This window comes from Bos mutus, chromosome 11, assembly GCF_027580195.1.
Source record: "Bos mutus isolate GX-2022 chromosome 11, NWIPB_WYAK_1.1, whole genome shotgun sequence".
Classification (NCBI taxonomy): Eukaryota; Metazoa; Chordata; class Mammalia; order Artiodactyla; family Bovidae; genus Bos; species Bos mutus.
In genome coordinates this window covers 20256426-20275201 of record NC_091627.1, presented here as the reverse complement: position 1 = coordinate 20275201, position 18776 = coordinate 20256426, and the positions used below count along the sequence as shown (strand labels likewise).

Sequence of the window (18776 nt, the reverse complement as noted above, 5' to 3'; positions counted from 1 at the left end):
CAAGCCACTTCTGAAAGCAGTAGATTGGATTCCAGTTGAATTAACTCTGAAGCATTGTATCAACAATTATAAAATTTCTGCTCATAAATAACAGTTTTAAGGTATGAGGTGAATTCTGAATTTTTTACTCAATTTAATTTGTATTGTATATGAATTTATTGTTTTTTAAAATGTTGCCATTTTAGGTAGAATATCTGGCCTAGAAGAAGATGTAAAGAATGGTAAAATCTTATTAGCAAAAGTAGAGCTGGAGAAGAGACAACTACAGGAGAGATTTACTGATTTGGAAAAGGTAAAACATGTTAAGTTTTATATTTGTGTAAGAAGATAGATGTCGAGTTTCGAGTTGAAAAACTTATTCTAAAATAAGGAAAATTAGTAACTGAGGTATTTCCAGCACTCATGTACTTTCTTATATTGTTATGTGCATTGACGATATATACTTTAAGGCTTACCATAACACCATACAAGCAGCCCTTAGCATGTCAGTTGCTTATGAAGGGAGGACTCTCCTAGGATGTGTTCTGAGGATGCTTCTCCCTAGACATCCCAGGAAAACTCAGATTTTTGTGTACATTATATCTTCAAAATGGTGTAAAATTATCATGACTTTTCATGTAGAAGTTTACCAAAAAGTGCTATGAGCGGGCATAATTTCTAGGCTCTGTGTAGATAATATTTTGTTTTCATTCATTTAAGGATTTAGTGTATTGTATGTGGTAAAAATATCAGGATGCAGTTCTTGCCCTTAACAACCTCACATCTAGTAGGTAATTTCTAAAGTAAAAGTAAAGTACACAGATAATTCTAATACAGTGTGGTGGACTGCACGGAGATCCAACCAGTCCATTCTAAAGGAGATCAGTCCTAGGTGTTCATTGGAAGGACTGATGCTAAAGCTGAAACTCCAATACTTTGGCCACCTCATGCGAAGAGTTGACTCATTGGAAAAGACTCTGATTCTGGGAGGGATTGGGGCAGGAGGAGAAGGGGACGACAGAGGATGAGATGGCTGGATGGCATCACCGACTCGATGGACCTGAGTTTGAGTGAACTCCGGGAGTTGGTGATGGACAGGGAGTCCAGGCGTGCTGCGATTCATGGGGTTGCAGAGTCGGACACAACTGAGCGACTGAACTGAACTGACTGAAGTAGAATGATAGAGGTATGGGCAGGGTATCTTGGGTACACAGAATGAATCCCTAATCTGACAGGGCAGCATTGGCTGACAAAGTAAAGGTGCATTATGAGCTGGGGAGGACATCATGAGTGAAGGCACAGAGGATAGAAGATAAAAGGTCATAGTTTATTTAAGTATAAACTATTCAGTATTTCTAGAGTAAAGAGTAAAGGTCAAGAAATTTTAATCTTTTAAAGGATAGACAGTGAATATTTTAAATTTTGCAGGTGATATGGTCTCTACTTCAGTAAAGGGAACGGGCATGGCTATGATCTAATGAAATTTTACAAAAACAGACATCAGTCTAAAATTGACCATGCAAGATGTTGAATACTCTATTAAGAAACTTAGTTGATCTAAGAAATGGACTAACCACTGAAGGGCTTTTAAGTTGGGTGATTTTATTAGTGATTCATTTAAGACATATTATTATGTACCATGTGAAAACTAGATTTGAGGAAGATTAATAGGTAGGTAGATTAATCAGAGGCTTTTCAGATAAAGTAACTCAGAAAATGGAGACTTAACTAATTCAGTAGTTGAAAGGTTGGAAAATAGGAATGAATCTGAAATATTTGAAGGAGGAGTATTTGGGAACACTTAGTGATTGACTGATTAAATGTAGCATGTGAATAGTACTTAAGAATGAGTTTTCAGTTCCTAGTTTGTGACAAAAACCTATAGTGGTGCCTTTAATTAATAAAGAATAAAGGAGAAATAGAAGAGACAATGATAAATCCATTTTAGTCTTGAGGTGCTGGTGAGACAACCAAATTAGGATGTCTACAGAGAAGTAAGCTGCGGTAGTAGCAGCTAGAAATATTTGATCATCATTGATATTGAAGTAGTGCAAACTATGCAAATGAAAGAACCCATCTGAAGGAGATTGCTTAGACCTGTGGTTTTCAAAGCAGAATAAACTACTCTGTTGATAGATTGTGTAGTTTGAAAAAAATTATTTTCATTATTGAAAAAAAAATCTGTATTTATGATATAAACTATAGGAAACAAAGAATTAGAAAATCTTTTGAGGATATATAGAAAATTAACTTCTGTTAATGGTTCTCAACTTAAAACATGTTTTCCATGTGGAAAATAAAGATGACTAGTAAAGGATCCTGAGTTTTATTCCCACCCCCACCAGATCTAGCAAAGGAAAATGTTAAATATGTTTTAAAAGTTTGAGAGATAATGCAGAAAGAGGAGAAGCATTATGGCTAAAGAATGCTACCTACAGAGAACACCCAATATTTAAGAGGTGGCTGGGAGAAAACTTCACACACAGCAGAAAAGATGAGAGAAGGGTGGAGAGAGCCAAGTGAAGTCAAGTATATCAAGGAAATAGTTTCAAGGGCAACAGTGAGTTCAAATGAAAAATGACTTGATAATTGAGGTATCATTCATCACTTTATTGAGCTCAAGTAATCACAGTGAAGATCTCGAAACAGTAGTGGAGATAAGTACATTGGGAAGCAAACAGGTGGAACAGCACATAGGGTACTTTTACAGGAAGTATGAAGATTGGAGGGAACATGTTAAACATTGTTAGTAAGCCTGTAAAGAAATTTTTGAAATTGTGAGCCAGTCTGTTTTGTTGATGGCTGCTGTTTAAATCTTTAATAGGAAAAGAACAACATGGAAATAGATATGACATACCAACTAAAAGTTATACAGCAAAGTTTAGAACAAGAAGAAACTGAACATAAGGCTACAAAAGCACGGCTTGCAGATAAAAACAAGATTTATGAATCCATTGAAGAAGCTAAATCAGAAGCCATGAAAGGTACGCATTTTCATAAGAGGATTTTCAGCAATATTTTACAGACTTGATTCTGTATTCAATTCTGATTTTGGAAAATATTTTAAAAAACTATTAGGAAAGCTTTACATATATATATTTATGTGTGTGTGTGTGTGTGTGTATGTATATATATATATATATATTTTTTTTTCCTTTAAGGCCATGACCATTTCTAGGATAGTGAGGCTCAAACGCAAAATTGCTCAACCACATTTTTAGATCAGAGAGAAATGAATATTTCAGTGGTATCAATAGTGGCAGGCATATAGAGTGTGTAGTTCTAGATATATCTGTTCAGATTTGGGGGATATCCTCTTTTTATAATTAGTTTGACATTTCATCAGCTCATGTTACAAAATTCTTTCCTAAAGTTTATATAAGTTGACTGAATATTTTGAAATCTGGCGTGATGAAGATACTAGCTATGTTTGGTCAGAGCCACACAAAGCTAACGAGTGTAGGGTAAGATAACAAAGTTGACTTTTCCACAAACCAAGCCTGTTATCTTGGAATTGTCTTTTAGGTTATATCTTGTTTTCCAAACTGACTGTTTATATATGATGGATTTGAAGTTCCAAAAGAAATCAATAAAGTATTCTTGTCAAAGATTTGTAAAACTTTTAAACAGAAATTTTATTTCATATTAAACCATAAGATTTATTAATGACTTAGCAAAAAAATAGCCTTTTAATTAGTGAGTGTAGTTAAAATTGGAGGGTTTTTTTGGTCAAAAGCAGCTTAGTTTAAGACATTGATTTTAGATGATAAAAGATGAAATGAGTGCTATATTTAGAAATACCTAATAAGAAGAAAGTGGGACAAGACAAGAGTTGAATTTCTTTTGAGATTATAATTTAGGTGCTATAAATGCAAACATTTTTCACATTTGTAACACACGTGTAATCACCACCCAAGACAAGATAGAGAATCTATGTTTTCCTCATCTCAGTGAGTTCACTTATGCCTCTTTCTGTTCTCTAGACCCACATTCCAGTGATTAGTTTTTTAAATGAGTACATTTGTTTATAAGTTGTTCTCAGAACTGTTGAAAATGAACCAATTTAGCATAGTAACAGCTGTCTTTTTTCAGATTTCTTTTTACAACTCTAACATAACAGATGACTTTCATATTTTGCATGATTGCACACAACTTAAATTTTGTAGATGGTACTCAAATATGGTATAAAACCTTTGGTCTTTCTACTGCATGTCATTGCTTCCTTTGTGTAAGAGTATGACTTACCAATGAATTACTAGCTCTGTGATCTTGTCTAGTTACTTAGCCTTTTATGCCTAGTTTCCTGTAAAGGGACAGTTCCTGTATTTGGTTGTGAAAAACAGGTGCATTGATACATGAAAAGTGCCTAGAAATGCTAGCTGTTTTTAGTAGTATATGAAAAATGTTTCATTTTTCCACACTTTTGAAGCTAGTTCATTAAAAACTGAAAATTCATAATGTTTAAATTTTACTTAATATAACTTTGCAGTAAGTGATAAAGGCAGAATTATTTTGCTTTCATTAAAATGAATATAATATTGCAGAGTGTGGTAGATTTTTACACCCTGCAAATATAACAGTTAATTTTTAAGCATGAAATTGTTGATATTTCAATTGTGTTAAGAGGAGTAATGAAAAAAACTGGAAATTAAGAAAATTTTTGAGGCAGCATCATTTATTGCAATTTTTATTAGCACTGTGTCATGTATTTGATATGCTTTTTTTGTTTGGTTCATGATTATGTCTATTTTTGTGGCAATAGAAATGGAGAAAAAGCTCTCGGAGGAAAGAACTTTAAAACAGAAAGTAGAGAACTTGTTGCTGGAGGCTGAGAAAAGATGCTCTATATTAGACTGTGACCTCAAACAGTCACAGCAGAAAATAAATGAACTCCTCAAACAGAAAGATGTGCTAAATGAGGATGTAAGTGTGCAGCTTACTGTATAATGAACTATTTAATTAATTAATAATAAACTAGGTTTATTTGTAGAGGTTCAATGATGGTTTTACAATTAAAATTTTTTTCTTATAAAATAATATTCTGTAATTTTTTAATTGTACCAGATTTGGGTGATATACTAAATGAATCATAATTACAGTTTCTTTGAAGACTATATTTTATTTAAAAAATATATTATTATGGAAAATCCAAAAAATACTGTGAAATGAATTAACTGTTTAAGGAGAAGAAATCTGTTTTATGTCATTATATTTACTGCCAGCTTCACTGATGAAAAAATCAAAATAATTTGCTTGCATACCAATAACACTATTTTTTAGGTTAGAAACTTGACATTAAAAATAGAACAGGAAACTCAGAAGCGCTGCCTTACACAAAATGACTTGAAGATGCAAACACAGCAAGTTAACACACTAAAAATGTCAGAAAAGCAGTTAAAGCAAGAGAATAATCATCTCCTAGAAATGAAAATGAGCTTGGAAAAACAGAATGCTGAACTTCGAAAGTAAGTTAATTGTTTGAGACAAAGACTTACTAATATGCAGAGCTATCTCCATGTAAATTATCTTAATTTTTACTTATCTGGGAATTTTCTTCTGACTCCTTTGTTTTCTTGAACACATTTTTCTCTTCTTTCTGTTTAAATGATGTGTTGAGTGCCACTATTGTCTTTCCAAAAGATTTTATTTGCATTCCCAACAATTTTTACTACTGCCACATTATGATATAATGGTATATTGTTTGTGCTGAAGAAGAAAAGGTCTGGGGTTTGCACTCCATGCTCTTAAGATTCCTCCTCAGGACTGTCTCACAAACAAAAGTGTCTTTTGTTTGTTCTTTTAGTTTCTGGGACTTGGAAATGTTTGACCATTAAGCAAACACCATATAAATTTTTAAATCATTTTTTAGGATACACTCTTGTGCTATATCTCTGAGTCAGGAAGATCCCCTAGAGAAGGAAATGGCAACCCACTCCAGTATTCTTGCCTGGAGAATTCTATGGACAGAGGAGCCTGACGGGCTACAATCTGTGGGAGTCACAAAGAGTCAGACACAACTGAGCAACGCACTTTCTCTAGTGCTATATTTAATTTACTTAGAAAACATTGTTAAAATACTTTAAATTAAGGTATATAGTAAATATACTGTTAAAAATTGCCCCATTTAGTCATTAGTAGTATAATTAGTACTGATCAAAGATTCTAGGAAATACCACTTCCATTAAACATGAACCTGACGTAAAAAGGAAAGACAGAATAGGAAGGAGCTCTTGAAGGTTAAAAATTATTGCCAATGTAAATTTATTAGAAGAGTTTGAAGAAAAAAAAATTTTTTTAATTTCACAAAATATAGAACAAGAAGAAATGACATAGAATATATGAGAGAAAAGCTAAGACACACCAGCTGATTCTAAGAATTCTAGCGCCAGACAAGGAATTCCAGAGAATCTTAAGGAAGGAAGTTACTAAAGAAATAATAGAAAAGAATTTCTCATAGCTGGAAAAGAAGTCTTTATATTGAAAAGACCAGCAACTATACTTGAGAAAAGACTCACATTTAGACATGTTAGTATGAAATCTCAAAAACAAAAGAGAATGGAATTGTTGCAGTTCTTCCAGCTGGGGAGGTTGTGGTTTGTGGTTGATGCAATAGGAAATGAATGGAGGCTTGATTATGTCACTTAGACCAGTGATATAACTGTATTAGGGGTTGGGGAGCGGTTAGGGGTGGTAAGAGCTAAATTCTCACATATGGCAGCAGGGAATTGGTAAATAATTAAAACGTATGTCCAGGAATAAGCTGAGATGTGGTGGGAACCACAAAAGAACAATAAAAGGAAATGAAACAAAGTGATTTCCTCTAGGGAAATAGGATTGTCACGTGGATGGTTATGGATAAGGAGACTGCGACATTTCATAATTTTTTTCTGTGCTAGCCTGTACTATCTAACTGTAACCATGTGCATATTATATAATTTCTGAAAAATAGCTTTTATTAAATACCTAATAAATGTGGGGTTTTAAAAGTTACATATAATGAACAGTAGCTCTTCAAAAAGATCATGATATTAATATTACACTGGAGTTTGCTGCATGTGAGCCTAGCTAGTAATGATTTCAAATTTTTAAAACTTGCTCTTTCATATGTTTTTAGCATCTTTCATATCTTTGGCTCAGAGAAATAAGAATCATACTTTTTTAAATAATATACTGATTAATAATAAAATACAGAATTAACACAGTGAAGTGACATCTGGTGATAATTTCCTATTTATCCAGAAGTTGAAGGACCAGTGAGTAAACAAAGTGATCAGATTATATTAAATTAAAATAATGATGAAAGTTATCTAAGTAATATTAAATTGAAATTGAAGGTGGTGTGATTAAATCATTTAATCTCTGTTGAGTTTTTCTTGCTTTATACACTTTTGTTTATAAATTTATTTGGCCATACAGCCTGTGGGATCTTAGTTTCCTGACCAGGAATAGAACCCGTGCCCCCTGCAGTGGAGGTGTGGAGTCTTAATCACTGAACTGCCAGGGAAGTCCACCTATATACATTTTTAAAATATCCAACTGGTAGTAAAATATTTTTTCATTTTAAAATATTTAGATCTATATTAAAAGATAAAGAGAAAACAAATATAAGGTCTCCTTTATGAACAGTATGAAAAGGAAAAAGGATAGGACACTGAAAGATGAACTCCCCAGGTCGGTAGGTGCCCAGTATGCTATTGGAGATCAGTGGAGAAATAACTCCAGAAAGAATGAGGGATGGAGCCAAAGCAAAAACAACACCCACTTGTGAATGGGACTGGTGATGGAACAGGGTTCGATGCTGTAAAGAGCAATATTGCATAGGAACCTGGAATGTTAGGTCCATGAATCAAGGCAAATTGGAAGTGGTCAAACAGGAGATGGCAAGAGTGAACGTTGACATTCTGGGAATCAGCAAACTAAAATGGACTGGAATGGGTAAATTAAACTCAGATGACCATTATATCTACTTTTGTGGGCAGGAAGCCCTTACAAGAAATGGAATAGCCATCACAGTCAACAAAAGAGTCCAAAATGCAGTACTTGAATGCAATCTCAAAAATGACAGAATGATCTCTGTTCGTTTCCAAGACAAACCATTCAATATCATAGTAAGCCAAGTCTATGCCCCGACCAGTAATGCTGAAGAAGCTGAAGTTGAACAGTTCTATGAAGACCTACCTTCTAGAACTAACACCCAAAAAAGATGTCCTTTTCAGTATAGGAGACTGGAATGCAAAAGTAGGAAGTCAAGAAACACCTGGAGTAACAAGCAAATTTGGCCTTGGAGTACAGAATGAAGCAGGGCAAAGGCTAATAGATTTTTCCAAGAGAACACACTGGTCATAGCAAACACCCTCTTCCAACAACACAAGAGAAGACTCTACACATGGACATCAACAGATGGTTGACACCAAAATCCAATTGATTCTGTTCTTTGCAGCCAAAGATGGAGAAGCTCTATACAGTCAGCAAAAATAAGACGGGGAGCTGACTGTGACTCAGATCATGAACTCCTTATTGCCAAATTCAAACTAAAATTGAAGAAAGTGGAGAAAACCACTAGACCATTCAGGTATGACCTAAATCAAATCCCTTATGACTGTACAGTGGAAGTGAGAAATAGATTTAAGGGACTAGATCTGATAGAGTGCCTGATGAACTATGGACAGAGGTTTGTGACATTGTACAGGAGACAGGAATCAAGACCATCCCCAAGAAAAGCAAAATGGCTGTCTGAGGAGGCCTTACAAAAAGCTGTGAAAAGAAGGGAAGCAAAAAGCAAAGGAGAAAAGGAAAGATACACCCATTTGAATGCAGAGTTCCAAAGAATAGCAAGAAGAGATAAGAAAGCCTTCCTCAGTGATCAGTGCAAAGAAATAGAGGTAAAGAGTAGACTGGGAAAGACTAGAGATCTCTTCAAGAAAATTAGAGATACCAAGGGAACATTTCATGCACAGATGGGCTCAATAAAGGACAGAAATGGTAGGGACCTAACAGAAGCAGGAGATACTAAGAAGAGGTGGCAAGAATACACAGAAGAACTATACAAAAAAGATCTTCACGACCCAGATAATCATGATGGTGTGATCACTAAACTAGAGCCAGACATCCTGGAATGTGAAGTCAAATGGGCCTCAGGAAGCATCGTTATGAACAAAGCTAATGGAGGTGATGGAATTCTACTTGCTATGCTATGCTATGCTAAGTCGCTTCAGTCGTGTCCGACTCTGTGTGACCCCATAGACGGCAGCCCACCAGGCTCCGTCGTCCCTGGGGTTCTCCAGGCAAGAATACTGGAGTGGGTTGCCATTTCCTTCTCCAGTGCATGAAAAGAGAAAAGTGAAAGTGAAGTCGCTCAGTCGTGTCCGACTCTTAGCGACCCCATGGACTGAAGCCTACCAGGCTCCTCCGTCCATGGGATTTTCCAGGCAAGAGTACTAGAGTGGGGTGCCATTGCCTTCTCTAATTCCACTTGAATTCCACTTGAGCTACTTCAAATCCTGTAAGATGATGCTGTGAAAGTGCTGTACTCAATATGCCAGCAAATTTGGAAAACTCAGCAGTGGCCTCAGGACTGGAAAAGGTCAGTTTTCATTCCAATACCAAAGAAAGGCAATGCCAAAGAATGTTAAAACTACCACACAATTGCACTCATCTCACACGCTAGTAATGTAATGCTTAAAATTCTCCCAAGCCAGGCTTCAGCACTACGTGAACAGTGAACTTCCAGATGTTCAAGCTGGTTTTAGAAAAGGCAGAGGAACCAGAGATCAAATTGCCAACATCCATTGGATCATCGAAAAAGCAAGAGAGTTCCAGAAGAACATCTATCTCTGCTTTATTGAGCCTTTGACTGTGTGGATCACAATAAACTGTGGAAAATTCTGAAAGAGATGGGAATACCAGACCACCTGACCTGCCTCTTGAGAAACCTGTATGCAGGTCAGGAAGCAACAGTTAGAACTGGACATGGAACAATAGACTAGTTCCAAATAGGAAAAGGAGTACATCAAGGCTGTATATTGTCACCCTACTTATTTAACTTATATGCAGAGTACATCATGAGAAACACTGGGCTGGAGGAAGCACAAGCTGGAATCAAGATTGCAGGGAGAAATATCAATAACCTCAGGTATGCAGACACCACCCTTAATGGCAGAAAGTGAAGAAGAACTAAAGAGCCTCTTGATGAAAGTGAAAGAGGAGAGTGAAAAAGTTGGCTTAAAGCTCAACATTCAGAAAACTAAGATCATGGCATCTGGTCCCATCACTTCATGGCAAATAGATGGGGAAGGATTGGAAACAATGTCAGACTTTTTTTGGGGGGGCTCCAAAATCACTGCAGATGGTGCTTGCAGCCATGAAATTAAAAGACACTTTTCCTTTGAAGGAAAGTTATGACCAACCTAGACAGCATAGGAAAAAGCAGAGACATTACTTTGGCAACAAAGGTCCATCTAGTCAAGGCTATGGTTTTTCCATTGGTCATGTATGGATGTGAAAGTTGGACTGTGGAGAAAGCTGAGTGCTGAAGAATTGATGCTTTTGAACTGTGGTGTTGGAGAAGACTCTTGAGAGTCCCTTGGATTACAAGGAGATCCAACCAGTCCATCCTAAAGGGGATCAGTCCTGGATATTCATTGGAAGGACTGATGTTGAAGCTGAAACTCCAATACTTTGGCCATCTGATGCGAAGAGCTGACTCATTTGAAAAGACCCTGATGCTGGGAAAGATTGAGGGCAGGAGGAGAAGGAGATGACAGAGGATGAGATGGTTGGATGGCATCACCGACTCGAGTTTGGGTGGACTCCGGGAGTTGGTGATGGACAGAGAGGCCTGGGATGCTTTGGTTCATGGGGTCGCAGAGTCGGACACGACTGAGCGACTGAACTGTACTGAACTTATGAATACAGACATGGTTAATCTGTCCAGAAGTAATATATCTTTATAGTCTTAATATATGCTTCCATACCTTTTTCTGTGCCTGTACCTGTACATGTGTACTATATTTATAGGGTTGAGTTTTGTAGAATATTTTTGTTTGTTTGTTTGTTTTGTTGTTTTTTAATTGTATATGTTGTTCTCCAACTTGTTTTCTTTCTTCTTAGCTTTGATTTGAAATAACTATAATATATATATATATGATTTCATTTTTTTGACAAGCCTGTACTTTTATTTCAACCCAACATCTTAAGAGTGTTACTAGGTTTTTTATTTAACTTTTTTCTTTACTGAAGATTAAGATATATATAGAAAGTACACAAATGATAAATGTAGAACTCTGAATTTTTACAGAGCGTTCAAATCTGTGCAGTTAACCATTTTGTTGTTGTTTGCTAAGTTGTGTCCAACTCTTTTGCAACCCATGGACTGTAGCCCACCCGGCTCCTCTGTCCATGGGATTTTCCGAGCAAGAATAACTGGAATGGGTTGCCATTTCCTTCTCTTAGGGGATCTTCCCAACCCAGGGACTGAACTCGTGTCTCCTGTATTACCGGTGGATTCTTTACCACTGAGCCACCAGAAATCTGTGCAGTTACTGTTTACATTTAGATATAAAAACCTGTACTCTTAACCTCCCTGCAGGGCCCCTCCCAGTTGTTTCTACACTCATTCTGAAATAATCGATTTTCAGGTACTCTTTAATTGTACTACTTTTTGGCATAAATGGCTGATCACAATGCATGTTTGCGAATATAATTCAGTGTTATTAGTTTAATATAGTACTGTTTGGTCTCTGAATCCCTTATGCTCTTAAAAAAATTATTGAGGGCCCAAAGAGTTTTTGTTTATGTGAATTTTATCTAATGTTGTTTATTGTGTTCGAAATTGAAACTGAGAAAATTTAAAAACAGGAGCATACATGCATACATTTCATTAGCTTTTGGAATAATAAAATCCTCAGATGTCATGCAGCCTCATGAAAGTATATATACATGGAAAGAATTAATACTTTAAAAGTAGCCATGATTCTCAGTATTATGAAAATAATTTTACCTCATGGATTTTCTTGAGAGGTCTTAGGTACTCCCAGAGGTTTTCTAGACCACATTTCAAGAGTTGCTGGCTTAATATGTGTCTAACCAATGTCCCCACAGAGAACGTCAAGATGCAGATGGACAGATGAAAGAGCTCCAGGATCAGCTTGAAGCAGAGCAGTATTTCTCAGTAAGTCCAGACATGTTACTTTGAAAAGTATTGTATTTGTAGAATTATTAAAATTTTTTTTTTGCTGAAAAACCAGGAGATTGATTCTTTAAATTCTTATAGCAAATTCCAGAGAGAATTTTGGATGAATGTTTTGTACTACACATCTGTAAAAGGAATACTGGGGCAAGAGACTGTAGATAGTCTAACAGAAATCCATTATCATTTCAAAAAAGAGTAGTTCTAAGTACATACCCACACCATATGAAGTTCATTTTAAAAAGCATTGATTTTTGAGGAAGAATATATTTGTATAATGAAAGAAATAAGATTGTCATTGTAACATTTGCCCTTTTTTGAGTTTTAAAATATGAAATAATAACTGTCACCTCATTGATTTTTTAAGCCAGCAAAATTTTCTTGAATAAATTGATAATATTTTTCTTTGACTCGTCATCCTACCAATATGACATTTAGTGAGAAATTTCACTAGGATATCCAGTTGAAAAATCACACTTGTAAATTATTAGCTGAAGTTTTATTAGTTAATTGGGTTGATTACCAGAAAATAGAAAATCTCATTGAACTATCACTTTGCTCATGGGCTCAACATTACTCAGTTTTAGGAGCCTATTATGTAGTAATCAGCTGAACTTTTTGTCTGGATAGCTTTTGAATATTTCTAACAATGATGATCCATGTTTCTATTCTGTTTTGCTATTTAGACCCTCTATAAAACACAGGTTAGGGAACTTAAGGAAGAATGTGAAGAAAAGACCAAACTTTGTAAAGAATTACAGCAGAAGAAGCAGGAATTACAGGATGAAAGGTAAGGATAAGATCCTTATCTCTGTTCATAGACATGTACCCTACTCCTAGAAAGTGCCTGTATATGTGTTAAGTCACTTAGTCATGCCCAACTCTTTGCAACCCATTGATTGTAGCCTGCCAGGCTTCTCTGGCCAAGGAATTGTCCAGGCAAGAATACTGGAGTGGGTTGCCATTCCCTTCTCCAGAGGATCTTCCCAATCCAAACCCAGGTCTCCTGCATTGGCAGGCTGATTCTTTACTATCTGAACCACCAGGGAACTCCAGGTAAAATTTGTTGATGAAGTTAATAAAAAGCCAAAGATATTAAGAAGAGGTGGCAAAAATACACAGAAGAACTATACGTAAAAGATCTTCATGACCCAGATAAGCACTATGGTATGATCACTGAACTAGAGCCAGACATCCTGGAATACAAAATCGAGTGGGCCTTAGGAAGCATCACTATGAACAGAGCTAGGGGAGGTGATGGAATTCCAGCTGAGCTTTTTCAGATCCTAAAAGATGATGCTATTAAGTGCTGCACTCCATATGCCAGCAAATTTGGAAAACTCAGCAGTGGCCTCAGGACTAGAAAAGGTCAGTTTTCATTCCAATCCCAAAGAAAGGCAATGCCAAAGAACGTTCAAACTGCCGCACAATTGCACTCATCTCACACACTAGCAAAGTAATGCTCAAAATTCTCCAAGCCGTGCTTCAACAGTACGTGAGCCGTGAACTTCTAGATGTTCAAGCTGGATTTAGAAAAGGCAGAGGAACCAGAGATCAAATTGCCAACATCCGCTGCATCATCAAAAAAGCTAGAGAGTTCCAGAAAAACATCTATTTCTGCTTTATTGACTGTGCCAAAGCCTTTGACTCTGTGGATTACACAGTCAGTTTGTTTGTGGAAAATTCTTAAAAGAGATGTGTCGAGGTCCAGCCCCAGCTGATCCAGGGTATTAGAAGGGGAGACGGCATCGGCGATTATTTATTTATTCATCAAAGATATAAAGAATAATAGAATGAGGATAGCTCAGTAGGAGAATTCAGTGGAGAAAAGAAGCTGAGTAGCTTGGTTTACGTGGAAAATCAGTATAACCCGTGACACCAGGTTAGCTCTGACCACGGAGGCCACAGGCGCCCTCTAGAATAGCGGAAGGTGCCCCACCTTAGACACCTTCTCGAGTGGGTCTTAGAAGCCCAGGCAAATAAATGGTTGCAGAGGATATCCGCTCTCCAGATGGAGACTCAGCTGGAAATTGAGGAGAAAAATGACATGGGGAGACCAAGCGTTGGTGAGCAAGGCCCGTAACTTTATTTTCAACAGGGGCTTATATACCCTAAGTTACACATAGAGGATAATAGGGGATGCAAAGTCAGCAATCTTTGATCCTTATCAAAAACCAGGGTTTCTTTCCTACAAATTTATCGTATACAAATGGTTTAGGTGATTTACATCATCTTCTGGCCAGAAGGCGTATTAACATTTTATGACTCTTGACAAAGACTTATCAACAAAGACTTATTTTCTCTAAGAGTAATTATTTTAAGGTTTTGCGCCATCTTCTGAAGAAAAAATTGCATTCCTATAGGGCGGATGTGTAATGGGTTTACAACAAAGGAAAGAATTTATTACCTTAAGGGTCTAAAGTTACTAACACCAAGGCCACTACTAATTTTTTCTACATACCAACTATATTAATTAATACACATTCAAGGATACAATTCAGGGGATGTGAAAACTTGGCAACAAGCATTGGTTCATCAATGAAATCTTTTACTAGTTTTATTCTGACAGTTTCTAACTCTCTGAGAGGCTCTAAGCTATTTGAGTATCTTAAGCTTCCCGTGCCTCTCGAGGCTGGGAGACTGTAAACAATCGTATGTGTAACTGTAGGAGTCCGGGTAAACTTGTCAGGCGAGTTAGAGAGCTCTCTGAGGGGTTTGGATTTAAACACTCCTAATTGCCCAGGAACTTTTATTAATTGGAGCTGTAAGTTAACTCTTTGTCAGAGAGAGCGAGATGGTGGTAGGGGACAGCCCCCAGTAAAGTCAGAGGTGAGAGCACAAAGCAATAAAGTAGGCAGACTGTTTTTTTGGGGGGGTAGATACTCGAGAATATCCAGGGGGACTCCTGAGGCTCGATCCCGCCTTTGCGTATGCCGAGCCTCCTTCCTCATGACCTTTGTCACGAGTGGAATGTCTCTCGCCGGCTCCCGGCAGAGATGGGAATACCAGACCACCTTACCTACCTCCTGAGAAACCCATATGAAGATTAAAAAGCAACAGTTAGAACCGGACAGGGAACAATAGAGTGGTTCCAAATCAGGAAAGGAGTATGTCAAGGCTGTATATTGTCACCCTGCTTATTTAACTTATATGCAAAGTACATCATGAGAAACGCTGGACTGGAGGAAGCACAAGCTGGAATCAAGATTGCCAGGAGAAATATCAATAACCTCAGATATGCAGATGACACCACCCTTATGGCAGAAAGTGAAGAAGAACTAAAGAGCCTCTTGATGAAAGTGAAAGAGGAGAGTGAAAAAGTTGGCTTAAAGCTCAACATTCAGAAAACTAAGATCATGGGATCCGGTCCCATCACTTCATGGCAAATAGATGGGGAAAAAATGGAAACAATGTCAGACTTTATTTTTTGGGGCTCTAAAATCACTGCAGATGGTGACTGCAACCATGAAATTTAAAAACACTTGCCCCTTGTAAGGAAAGTTATGCCCAACCTAGATAGCATGTTAAAAAGCAGAGACATTAGTTTGCCAACAGAGGTCCGTGTAGTCAAAGCTGTGGGTTTTCCAGTAGTCATGTATGGATGTGAGAGTTGGACTATATAGAAAGCTGAGGGCAGAAGTGAGGCTTTTGAACTGTGGTGTCGCAGGAGACTGTTGAGGGTCCCTTGGACTACAGGGAGATCCAAGCAGTCAATCCTCCAGGAAATCAGTCCTGAATATTCATTGGAAAGACGGATGCTGAAGCTGTAGCTCCAATGCTTTGGCCACCTGGTGTGAGGAATTGACTCATTGGTAAAGACCCCGATACTAGGAAAGATTGAAGGCAGGAGGAGAGCAGGATGACAGAGGATGAGACGCCTGGATGGCATCACCGACTCGATGGACTTGAGTTTGAGTAAACTCCAGGAGTTGGTGATGGACAGGGAGGCCTGGCATGCTACAGTCCATGGGTTCGCAAAGAGTAGGATACAACTGAGTGACTGAACTGAACTGACTGATCTGATGAAGTTAATTAGAGAAAAACTTGAGCTTTATAATAAAAAATTGAATGTTAAAATTTTATTTCTCTTAAATATAGGGACTCCTTGGCTGCTCAACTGGAGATTACCTTAACCAAAGCAGATTCTGAGCAACTGGCTCGTTCAATTGCTGAGGAACAGTATTCTGATTTGGAAAAAGAGAAGATCATGAAAGAGCTGGAGATCAAAGAGATGATGGCTCGACACAAACAGGAACTCACCGAAAAAGATGCTACTATTGCGTCTGTAAGTAAAGTCCTTGGTTCATTTTTGGCTATAATTGTTAAAAATCTTGCTTTAGAAATACTAGGAAAGTGACATAAATCTAAATGAAAAATTGTATGTTTTGGCTACAAGATATTTGAGCTAGTGAACTATCAGCTTCTCAGTGTTGTTTGGCAGAGAGGGGGCCCTCGAAAACACAACTTCCAGTGGCTTCACCTGTTGGTAAATTCAGAGTTAAGGACTAAAGTGAAAAGAAAACACCAAAAGTACAAAACAGTTTTAAGTCTTTTTTTTTCTTGTTAAACCAATTGTAGTTTAAAAGAATTTGAAATTAATCATGAAGATTAGTTTAATCATGAAGATAGCCATATGTAGGTTGAAAATAATTGTAATAAAAATTTCATATAGAAGTAAAATATCAAGTAGTTGAGTTAGCCTTATCAATTGTCTAGATCTATGAAAAATGTTACAATAATTTTAAAGCATGGCATCAGAACAGGGGTATTTCATCCTGTTCAGTGAAAGTGAGTAGGGAGACCAGAAATAGACTGACACACAGGAGAACTTGGCATATGACGTCAGCGGCAACACACAAATCAGTGGGAGAGGACACAGGTTTATGGTTTTGAAATGACTATGTTTTTATGTGGAAAGGAATAAAATTAGATTCTTATTATCATTTACCGTATATAACAGTAAATTCTAGCTATCTTAAGAACCTAAATATGTAAAATAAAAATTTTTAAATATTTGAAACTTAAAATTTACTTGTAACAAAAAACAAATAAATGACAGGGGAAAATACTTGTATTTATTAAACAAGTGATTAGTATCTAGAATATAAGTGGAACTCCTACTATTCAGTAAGAAAAAGCTAAATAATCCAAAGGGAAAATTGGCCAAAAGAGAAAACCTAAAAATATGAGCAAATGTTTAACTTTACTATTATTTAGGAAAAGGCTAGCTAAAATAATTTTGTATCACCATTTCATAGCCTTCATGTTGGCAAAAACTCAGTGTCTGACTACTTTGAAATGTCTGAAGGATGTGTGGAAAACAATGTTTTTCTTACTAATATCCAGAGTATAAATTTAATAGAGCATACTGCTGCTGCTGCTGTTGCTAAATTTCTTCAATCGTGTCCGACTCTGTGTGACCCCATAGACGGCAACCCACCAGGCTCCCCCGTCCCTGGGATTCTCCAGGCAAGAACACTGGAGCGGGATGCCATTTCCTTCTCCAGTGCATGAAAGTAAAAAGTGAAAGTGAAGTCGCTCAGTTGTGTCCGACTCTTTGCGACCCCATGGACTGCAGCCTAGCAGGCTACTCCGTCCATGGGATTTTCTAGGCAAGAGTACTGGAGTCGGGTACCATCGCCTTCTCTGAATATAGCATACTACAGTATAGGAAATAATACTGCAAGTTCCAGTAAATTTTAAATATTCATATAATCCAAAGAAAGTTCATAATAAGATAAATGTGCTAACGAAATTCAGACACACTACTCCTAGCAGCATAAATGTTTGTAATAGCATAAATTCAAATATATTAATAGATGAGTGAATAGATAAATGCAGTAGACGATAGAACTACTACATCAGTTAAAATTAATTATATATATCGACAATTTCATTCTTAATATAATGAGTGAAAGCAATTACAAAAAAATAAATACAGCATCATGCTATTTATGGACAGTTTAAAATCACATAAAAGTGCATTATATTGTTTCACATGTGTGTAGTAAAAGTATACAATCATGGATGGGAAGGATGAACACATAATTCACAATAAAATTTCCTTCAGGAAGGAAGAAGAATAGGCTTTGGCAAGAATACCAAAGAATGTCAACTTCTTTAGTAAAATTGTATTTTCTGTTTTAAAACAATGTTTTATAAGTTTTAAATTTTATTTATTCTGCATGCTGGAATGCAGAACTTTGTTATAGCATTTGCTTTTTTTTTTTACTTTACTAAATGTTACTTCCATTTTAAATACTACTAAAGATTTTTGAAAGGGGGCAAATTTTTGGCTTCCTGGGTACATATGAAGTGTGTTACGTTTTGTAAATTTTCATCAATTTTGAAGTTTGGTAAGGTAGGACAAAGGCAAGAACTGTAGAGATAGATGTATTTAGAAAAACAAGAGTTTTAGCAACATTCTAGGATATTTTCATTTTGAATTACTGCTTTATAACTTAAAATTTTATAAATTAAGATATAAATTTTTTTCAATTTTCATTTCTTAGCTTGAAGAAACTAATAGGACACTAACTAGTGATGTTGCCAATCTTGCAAATGAGAAAGAAGAATTAAATAACAAACTGAAGGAAGCCCAAGAGCGTAT

The 18776-nt window shown here is 36.5% G+C and overlaps 1 protein-coding gene across 8 annotated transcripts in view; it reads left to right on the top strand.

Annotated features, from left to right (window-relative positions):
* Positions 1–18776, top strand: part of ROCK2 (Rho associated coiled-coil containing protein kinase 2) — a 129199-nt gene that overhangs the window by 92562 nt on the left and 17861 nt on the right. For all 8 annotated transcript variants that reach the window (XR_011465991.1, XM_070379117.1, XM_070379116.1 and 5 more), the window contains 8 exons: positions 186–292; positions 2804–2963; positions 4742–4902; positions 5260–5444; positions 12079–12148; positions 12853–12956; positions 16265–16451; positions 18679–18772. Coding sequence is in view for 7 of the 8 variants with exons in the window: in XM_070379117.1 (XP_070235218.1) it covers positions 186–292; positions 2804–2963; positions 4742–4902; positions 5260–5444; positions 12079–12148; positions 12853–12956; positions 16265–16451; positions 18679–18772 (1068 nt within the window). In the remaining variant the exon portion in view is untranslated. The remainder of the gene's footprint in view (positions 1–185; positions 293–2803; positions 2964–4741; positions 4903–5259; positions 5445–12078; positions 12149–12852; positions 12957–16264; positions 16452–18678; positions 18773–18776) is intronic.